The 9,385-nt window shown below is 37.1% G+C and overlaps 2 protein-coding genes across 2 annotated transcripts; both read right to left on the bottom strand.

Moving 5' to 3' along the window:
• Nucleotides 1-263: 263 nt before the first annotated feature.
• On the bottom strand, nt 264-1,973 carry LOC131605142 (uncharacterized). Its single transcript, XM_058877534.1, has one exon. The coding sequence runs from the start codon at nt 1,971-1,973 to the stop codon at nt 264-266; it is 1,710 nt and encodes a 569-aa protein (XP_058733517.1).
• Nucleotides 1,974-2,606: 633 nt separating this feature from the next.
• LOC131605140 (uncharacterized) lies at nt 2,607-6,315 on the bottom strand. Its single transcript, XM_058877533.1, has 2 exons — nt 5,828-6,315; nt 2,607-3,060 (listed from the first exon to the last, which is right to left on the bottom strand). The coding sequence occupies exons 1-2, from the start codon at nt 6,313-6,315 to the stop codon at nt 2,607-2,609; spliced, it is 942 nt and encodes a 313-aa protein (XP_058733516.1).
• Nucleotides 6,316-9,385: the final 3,070 nt, after the last annotated feature.

Genomic DNA, 9,385 nt, shown 5'->3' with positions numbered 1-9,385 from the left:
ACGAAATTTACAGCACTCAATAAAACAGCCGGAACTAAATGCAAAAGATCAAATCAAACAAAACAAAAACAAACACACTAGACTCTAGTTGCAATTATTGCTCAGAGTCAGATCCAGATGAGGTGTCTGAAGAACTTTCTTTCTCAGAGTCATCAGCAGGACTAGCACTTTCTTCCTCCACTTCATGATCATCTTTATCTTCCATCTCTTCTATATTTGCAACCTCCTCATTCTCATCCATTTCCAGAGTACGTATCATTTGTTCAAAAGAGTATTGCTATGACTTCTGCTTTACTGACTGATGCTCCAGATTTGGAAGTTTCAGCTGATGTCATGACAGTGTATGGAACATGATTTCCCTGAAATAGTTTGTAATGGAAGGCCAAGGGACTTTCTCTTTTGCACACTACATCATGTTCATTGAGAATGTTTGGATATTGATCCAGAATTATACCACTCAAGAGGGATGGAAAGGCAATTGGACCCTTAATACTGAAGCTTCCAGCATGCTTCATGGTTTGGTCAAAAATGTATGCTCCATAATCAAACTTTTCCTTTGTTCCTACAGCATATAGAAATTTACCAAGCACAATTGAGATAGTGGACTTGTGATTTGTTCGAACCCAATTAGCTGCTCCTATTTTGTGAAGCATTGCATACTTGATGCTCAGCTTACTTGCAGTTAGCTTCTCTTTCATGGGCCAGATTTTTACCTGCTTGGCTGTGATCACTTGACAGACTTGGTTGTTTGTTACTTCCAGCTCGGTTTGAGCTTCATCTGTTCTTCCCAAGAATTTATTAATCACAGAAGGAGAGAACGATACACACTTACCTCTTACAAACACCTTTCTGTAGTCTGCACTTCTGCTATTGCCACAATCTTCAGATAGGTTTACCACAAATTCTTTGACCAGCTTCTCATAACATTTGGGAAGATTGCACACAATTTTTAGCAGTCCAGCTTCTTGAATCAGCTCTAAGACCTCCTTGTTTTCAAGAGCATTTGGAGCCAATTCCCTTTCAACAGCCAATCTCTTTTGGAGAACATATTTCCATCTGCTGACCCTAGAGACATAGTGGAAAGACACATTATCAATGGGAACTTCAAGGATGTTAGCAGCAAGCTTACTGGTTGTAGGCTTCTTCCTTGATGGAATGTCAGGGACATTTGCTTCAACATCAGATTCAGGTTCAACAATTTCCCGTTCGTTTCTTTTCTTTGGAATGACCCTGCTCCAAGATTTTGAAGGACCAACCCCTTTACTCTTGGTAACAGCTTTGCTCTTGACAGGACCTGCAGAAGTACTCTTCTTCCTGATAGTGTCTTTGGCAGGGTTGTTCACTTGAGTGCTCCCTTTTGGTGATCCTCGAACAACAGCTTTGCCTTTTCTTCTTGTCATTATCCTGTTGGCTACACTCGGATTCAAGGAAGTAAGTAATTCGTCTTCAGAGTACTCATCTAAGTCTACCACATTAGTATCAGTTTCAGTATTAGCCTTAGGGTGCTCATTATTGTCAATTTCATCGACATCCTTGGTGACATTGGTTTTCTTAGTAATCCCTTGTTCATCCTTGTTGATTTCTAGGTCACTATCCACGGTGTGAACAGCCTCATCCTTATTGGTGTTATTGAGGGGATCAGCCATTATGGTTTGAAGAGGAATAGATATTCCAGGCACTTGATGATTCTCCTTCAAAATACGATTAATAATCCTGGTAATTGCACTATCGACATACTTGGATCCTTCTTTAGTAAGTTCCTCCATGGTAGCAGATGCTGAGGATTTGGTACCCTTGTTGTGAATACCCTCCTTGGGTCGTTTTGCATGATTCGTTTTAGGCTTTGTGGCCTTTACTTCGTCACTGTTAATCGTCCTTAAAGGGACAACCTTATGGACCCTATTAGGGTTAGAGGACTCTTCCGGTGTTGCTGAGTCTGAAACGGGAGATTCATCATTCGATTGCTGAGACATTGTGAACCTTAGAGAACCAGAACTTGTTTCACACTTGTGAGAGCAATAGAAGTAAATCAATCTCAGAGAGTAGCTACCAGAACTACTAGGAAGGTTTGTCGTTTTTAGAATATTAGGGGATCGAGGGAGCTTTATATGCACACTGAGTGAGGCAAATTTCAAAACATGGATTTTGACAAAGCCCAAATAGTATTCCCTCACGTCGGTTAATTGCTATAATAAGTTTTGGTAGCAAATACCCAACATACCCTTTTCTGTCACATTGTCTTTAGATGTTGTTGCAACATTCTCTGTGACATTGCTTTCAGACAGTCCTTTAGGATCATTGCTCACATTTGACTTTTCCAGTTTTCTTTCCTGTTCTGTAATGTCCATCACAAGGCTTACTCTTTCTTCTAGTAGAAATCTATTGAAACTTTTGTATTCCCTTACTTTTGCACATAGTTTCTCATTCATTAGACTGGTCTCATAAAAACCAGTAGACAGTTCACTTATAGTAAGATCACCAATATAGGATTCTTTATCCGATTCATCACCATCATTAGATTCATCAAATTCGTGATGGTACATTTTTAATTCTTCCTTGATCATGGAGTAGTCAGAGGGGTGGACAGGTGTGTCAGGCTTCCATAGTTAGCAATTATCCTTAGATCTAAATCCCTTCATGACTCCTTCATTTTCTTCATTCGTGATGATACACTTATCTTTGGTGAACCTAGCATTGAATCCTTCATCACACAACTGATTGATGCTTATAAGGTTTGCAGCTAATCCTTGTACAAGTAGAACATTGTTTAGATTAGGTATACCTACTACTTCTGTCTTCTCAACACCTTTGACTTCTCTTATATCTCCATCACCCAGAGTTACATAGTTGTTTCCTTCCAATTTGAGATCTACTAGAGAGTTCTTCCTCCCGGTCATATGATTTGAACAACCACTATCAAGGTACCAGTCTTCTTCTGTTGGCATCCTTAGAGAAGTGTGTGTTATTAGAGCAACATTCTTATCTATCCCAGAATGCTTCCTGTTACTAGTATCATGATCAAATTTGACTTGTTGAGTTTGGTCTTGATATCCAAATAGTCTGAAACATAATGGCTTTATGTGACCAAATCTTCCACAATGATGACACCTCCATTTCTGGAACCTTTTCTTTGAGAGCCTCCCTCTTCTGTTTCCTTGATGTTGTGATATTTGGTTTGACATCTGGTTAGTCACACATGTCTTGGATTCTATCCTCCTGAGTTCAGAGATTAATTCCTCTTTAGCCACAAATCCCACTCCAGACATGTCTCCTGATCTTTGTCAAGATTCCAGAATTTCTTCTAGAGTATCAGATCCATTGTTCAGCATTTTGAATGACTTGGTCATTTGATCAAGTTTGTGGTTCAACATGCTTACTTCACTACTAAGGGAGTCTATGGTTGCAAGATGTTTAATCTTTTCAGATTCTAGATCTCTTATGATCACCTCTTGCTTCTCCACTTGTTTGCAGACTTCAGCATTCTCCCTACATAACTTCTTGTACGAGGCAGCTAGTTCATCAAAGGTTAGCTCATCATCACTGGAATCATCATCAGATTCCTAGATTCTTGTTGAAACTGTAACATGCTTTGCAGTTTCCTTTTCTGAATCTGAGTCTTCGTCAGACCAAGTAACAGTCAGTCTTTTCATTTACTCCTTGTGGTAGGTAGGACATTCAGCTCTAATATGTCTGAATCCTTCACATCCATGACATTGGACCCCTTTCCCTAGATAGGGTTTCTCCTCAGCTTTGAATCTTTTGCTTGAGTCATATGTCTGACTGATGTCATAGGAAGTGTTCTTGACATTGGGTCTGGACTTCTGATCAACCCTTTTAATGAGTCTGTTGAATTGTTTTCCAAGCACGGCTATGGCGTCTGATAAATTCTCATCACCTACACCATTGCTTTTTTTGAATCATCACCTGTGTTGGTGACAAACGCAATGCTTTTGTTCTTCTTTTCAACAGGCTCATATATGCTTGACTCAAAGGTTTGGAGAGAACCAAGAAGTTCGTCCAGCTTCATGTTGCTGATGTCTTGAGCTTCCTCTATGGCAGTTACCTTCATATCAAATTGCTTAGGCAGTGATCTGAGGATCTTTCTTACCAGTTTTTCTTCAGTCATTTTCTCACCTAAGGCTGCAGAGTTGTTTGAAATCTCTCGGACATTCATGTAAAACTCATAAATGGTTTCATCCTCTTTCATCTTGAGATTTTCAAACGTGGTAAGTATTTGAAGTCTCGACATCTTTACCTTGGATGTACCTTCATGTGATGTTTTGAGAATATCCCAAGCTTCTTTAACCAGCTCACAGTGTTGTACAAGTCTGAAGATGTTTTTGTCAATACCATTGAACAGAGCACTTAGGGCCTTGGAGTTTCCCAACGCTAACTCTTCTTCAGATCTGCTCCATTGAGTTTCAGGAATTAGAATAGTGGTTCCATCTTCCAGAAGTTTCTCAGGATGTTTCCATCCACTTTTAACAGCTCTCCAGGCCTTGCTGTCCGCTAACTTAATGACTGCTACCATACGAGGTTTCCAGTAGTCATAGTTAGAGCCATCCAGGATAGGTGGTATGTTTCCAAACACTAACAGTTCCTTCTCCATAGTACCAGAATTTTGTTATCCCTAGATCTCACCCAGATGTAAATAGGCAGGGTGTCTGCTCTGATGCCAATTGAAAATTCTAGTAATACACGCTCGATGTCAAACTGGATGTTATGACATCCACAATTACGCAGCACAGATAATAATAGCAAACAACATAAAACAGTAAAGAACACACAGAATTGTTTACCCAGTTCGGTTCAAACAACCTACTCTGGGGGCTACCAAGCCAGGGATGAAGTCCACTATTAGCAGTATCAATTCAGAGCTAAACTCCCAGTTTACAACTCCTCACTTAATCACTACCCAATGACCCTTCTACCTAGGTTCTACCTAGATATGGAATATCTCTATTCCACTCCCCCTCAATCACAGCAGTGATAACACATACACAATAAACAATTATAGATAGAAGACACACTTCAAAAACACACCTTGATATGCTTAAAAGTTTCAATCAAGAGACACACACTCGTGCTTAAAAGCTTAGAGTGACACAACTAAAACACAAACTAATTCCAACGCAATCATCAAAGATAATAGCGTGGATCACAAGAGACACTTGCAGAATAGCCGTTCTTCACAATACACAATTTTCTGTCTGCGTTCCAAATTAGGATTGCAGTTCTTTTTATATGTAGTCTTGGGCCTTGGGCTTTTTTAGAAACACATTAGGGTTAACAATGTTAACCTAATTCACACGCCAACTGTCTGTTACACAATGTGCTGTTAGTAGGATCTTCTGAACGAAATTTGCAGCACTCAATAAAAAGTTTCCTAAACAAATAAAAGTGATAAATCAGGAAACAAAATTAATAAAAACTAACAGCTCCTGCTGTCACACATGGATGTCATGACATCGATCATGACATTCATTACAAAACCTGTATTAGCTCCACACATATATGCAACCTGCATATACACAATCAACCAGGTATGTTTTACCAATAATGCAGTCAACATGCAAAACACCTTCAACAGGTATCCTTGTAGGATGCTTTCTGGACTTTATAAAGATCATCCCATCATAATATTCTACTTCATCTTCCCATTTTCCAAAAAGAGCCATCATAGGTTTGGCAATTTTGGAAGTAGATTCAACTTCTGACTCATAATCATCAGACTAAGATACAGTCAACCCCTTTTTTAGATTCTTGAGATAGGTTGGACATTTTGGTCTAGTGTGGCCATATCCATCACACTCATACCATAGAATACCTTTTCTTTAATGTGACTTTTTTTTCAGATCTGGTATCATTATGCGAATTGTTGTTGTTCCTGATGTCAGATGAGATGTTCTTGACATCAGGTCTTCCTCTTCTATCCATTATCTTCATAATTTTATTGAATTGTTTCCCAAGTAACACAACAGTTTTGGACAGTCCTTCCTCAGTATCTAGATCATCTTGACCGATTTCATCTTTAGTGCTGGATACAAAGGTCATGCCTTTGTTCTTCTTCTCAGACTTGTCATTAACAGCTAATTCAAAAGTTTGAAGTGAACCAACAAGTTCAATAACCCTCATAGTGGTGATTTCATGATCTTCTTCAATGGCTATCACTTTCATGTAAAATTTCCTAGGTAGAGACCAAAGAATTTTTCTTACAAGTTTTTCTTCTGACATTTTTTCACCCAATGCACTGGATCCATTAGCAATTTCAAGAATCTTCATATGATATTGCTGGATAGTTTCATCATCACTCATCTTCATATTTTTTTAATTTTAAAGTGAGAAGCTAGAGCCTAGACATTTTTACCTTAGATGTGCCTTCATAAGTTGTCTTGAGGATTTCCTATGCACCTTTTGCAATAATACAGGTGTTGATCAACCTGGACACATTCTTGTCTACTCCATTGAATAAAGCATTCAGAGCCTTGGAGTTTGCAATAGAAGATTAATCATCCTCGTCAGACCAATTTTCTTCAGCTTTTAAGGTCACATTTCCATCTTTGTCTTTATTAAAAGGTTGTTCCCAACCTTTTAAAACAGCTCTCCAAACTTTGGTGTCCAAATATTTTAGGAAAGAAATCATTCTAACATTTCACCAGTCATAGTTAGACCCATCCAATATAGGTGATCTGTTGTTGTATCCTCCTTCTTTATCCATAGTACCAAAATTATTTTCCCTGAAGCTCACCCAATAAATAGAACAGGGTGCCTACTCTGATGCCAATTGAAATTTCGGCACTTACCACTGATGTCAAGACAGATGTCCTAACAACACACAATGTCAAGATAGATGTTATAAATTATGCTTACTTACAGCACACTTATCAAAACGGAAAGTAAATGACAGAATGATAAATAACACAAGAATTGTTAACCCAATTCAGTGCAAACAACACCTAACTTGGGGGGCTACCAAGCCAAGAAGAAAGTCCACCATCAGCAATATTAGTTCAAAGCTAAACCCCCCGTTTACAACTTCTCGTCTAATCACTACCCAGCGCTAGTTCTGCCTAGAATTTGAAATCTACACCTAAGAAATCTCCATCCCACTTCCAATCACCGCAGTGATAAAATAGTCACACACCCCGTGACCAAGGGAATCCAAGTAGAAATATTACACTTCCCAATAAATAAAATACTTAGTTAAGCACCCTAACTAAGAACAATACTTGATCTTGCTTAAAAGCTTTGATCAAGAACAACACTCAAGTCTCTTTCTTAAAAGATTCAAAAGTGAGAACACATGTCCACCTTAATGTATCAGAGGATACATGAGTGACACAAATAAACAGAAAACACGAAGAACTTTAAGAACTCCCAAAACAGCAACCCTTATTGCTCCCACAGTTTTCCTTACAAGAGAGCTTGATCAACTAGGTTTTCCAAGTTTCCTATTTATAGATATTGTAGAATGGGCTTGGATTTCAATTTGAATCCAATATTCTCTTTCCTGAACCAGCTGCAAGATCATTTTACAAATTAAGAACAAATTAAAATCAAATCAAATCTTTGTTTTCCAAAAAAAATCACAAAAATTCTTTTTTCTAAAAACAGAGACTAATCTGACTAATCAGCATTTGTCCTAATCATCCCTTGATTGCCTGCGCCTGTAATGATTATCTGAATATTCCAGATTCTCATATTTTCAATCAAATCTTTCAAGGTTTAAAAACCATTTTGAGTTGTCAGGATGTTCTGGGGTAGAATGTCACAACATCTGGCAGAACATTTGTCCACACACATAACAGTAAAACCTAATATGACAAACGAACAGGATGTTACAACATCTTATTCAACATCACTTAAGAACCATGTTTTAGTAAAATTATTCTAATATAAAATCCATGGAACTAACACTTTAGGTTTGAATTTTCCTAGCTCTAGTCATCATGAGATTATTATTGACTAAGACATTTGGTAACTGATTTTGAGGGTGAATGATGGATACAAAGAATTTGTGGATTGGTTAAATAGGTTTTGTGACTAGGATAAACTATTGTCATTAGTTTAGGTGGCTTGGATTTGAATTTATTGGCAAACTTAGGTGACATAGGCTCTTCTAGAGTAGGAATGGGACACAAAGATATGAGAGCGCATTACTGAATGGTATTAGATACATGTGACAAGTAAATGGAACTCTCTTTGAGTAAAGCATGAGTTTGAAATAGCTTAGTAGGTTGATTAGGATTGATATGTGAGTTTAGACAATAAGGTACATGACCGTCATTATCCTACAAACTAGTGGATAGGTTGTGACTAGTTGATTAACCTGAAGCCCATCTAGATTAGGTGTGTGAGTAGGATCATATATAGTTGTGAGTGGTATTTACTCAACATGTCTTTTGAATTATGTGGTGGAGTATAATCCAAACAATACAATAGGTACATTAAAGTGGTTGTGAGTAATACCTTTGGGATTCTCATCAGACTTGGAGGATAAATTTTCTTTGAAATGAAACTTAATTTCATTAAACTTGACATACTTGGATATGAAGATTCTTCCTTCAACATTGATACATTTTTAGCCCTTGTGAGTTGGAGCCACACATAGATACACACGCTGACTGCTTCTAAATTGAAGTTTATGTTGATTTTACGACCTAATTTAAAGAAAGCACGAACTGCCGAACACCTTTAAGGACATGTACTCTGGTTGTTTGTTGTGCAAGGCAGCATAAGGAGAGATGAATTTAGGTAGGCCAATTGTTTGAATTTTGATGATTAGGTATATTTTTGTAGTAAAGCTATCATCCTAATACTTGATTGACATTGAAGCATGAGTAAGGAGGGTTAGCCCTGTTTCCATTATTTGCTTATGCTTTCTCTCCATAGTCTCATTTTGATGTGAAGTGTGGGGACATGTGAGACTGTGCACAATGCCTAGATCATTTTAATGTTTGGTGAAAGCCATGAATTCTCCTGAAAACAAGTCAAGATCCAAAGCAACCGGCAATTAACAACATAAAATGCATTAATACAAATTATAATGCATGAAAAAGATTTTAAAAGGATTTTTTAAATGAAAATAAAAGAGAAAATAGAAAATTCATATCAAACTATCAAATAAATGTCAAATAAAAATATAGGAAAATCATAAATGATTTAAAGTATTTTTAGGAATTTTTTGAATATTTTTAAAATCGGAAAACTATTTTTAAACTAATTAAAACAAGCCAAATAATAGGAAAATCAAATAAAATAGCAAAAAAGAAAATAAAAATCTCAAAATATTACACAAAGTGTAAAATGAGATAAAATATTTTTGAGTTTTTCAGAATTTTTGGAGTTAAAATGGATTTAAAATGAATTTTAGAAGATAAAATGG

The sequence above is a fragment of the Vicia villosa genome, linkage group LG5 (assembly GCF_029867415.1).
Source record: "Vicia villosa cultivar HV-30 ecotype Madison, WI linkage group LG5, Vvil1.0, whole genome shotgun sequence".
Taxonomy (NCBI): Eukaryota; Viridiplantae; Streptophyta; class Magnoliopsida; order Fabales; family Fabaceae; genus Vicia; species Vicia villosa.
The sequence above is the reverse complement of the archived record's forward strand: the minus strand, read 5'-3'. Positions and strand labels throughout refer to the sequence as shown.

What these genes read in the sequence shown, in the direction of transcription:
- LOC131605142 (XM_058877534.1), bottom strand. Translation starts at nt 1,973, where the DNA reads ATGTCTCAGCAATCGAATGATGAATCTCCCGTTTCAGACTCAGCAACA.
- LOC131605140 (XM_058877533.1), bottom strand. Translation starts at nt 6,315, where the DNA reads ATGAGTGATGATGAAACTATCCAGCAATATCATATGAAGATTCTTGAA. An exon ending in AAAGTCACATTAAAGAAAAG is followed by an intron (nt 3,061 to 5,827) that starts GTATTCTATGGT and finishes ATTATGTTTCAG; the next exon opens with ACTATTTGGATATCAAGACC.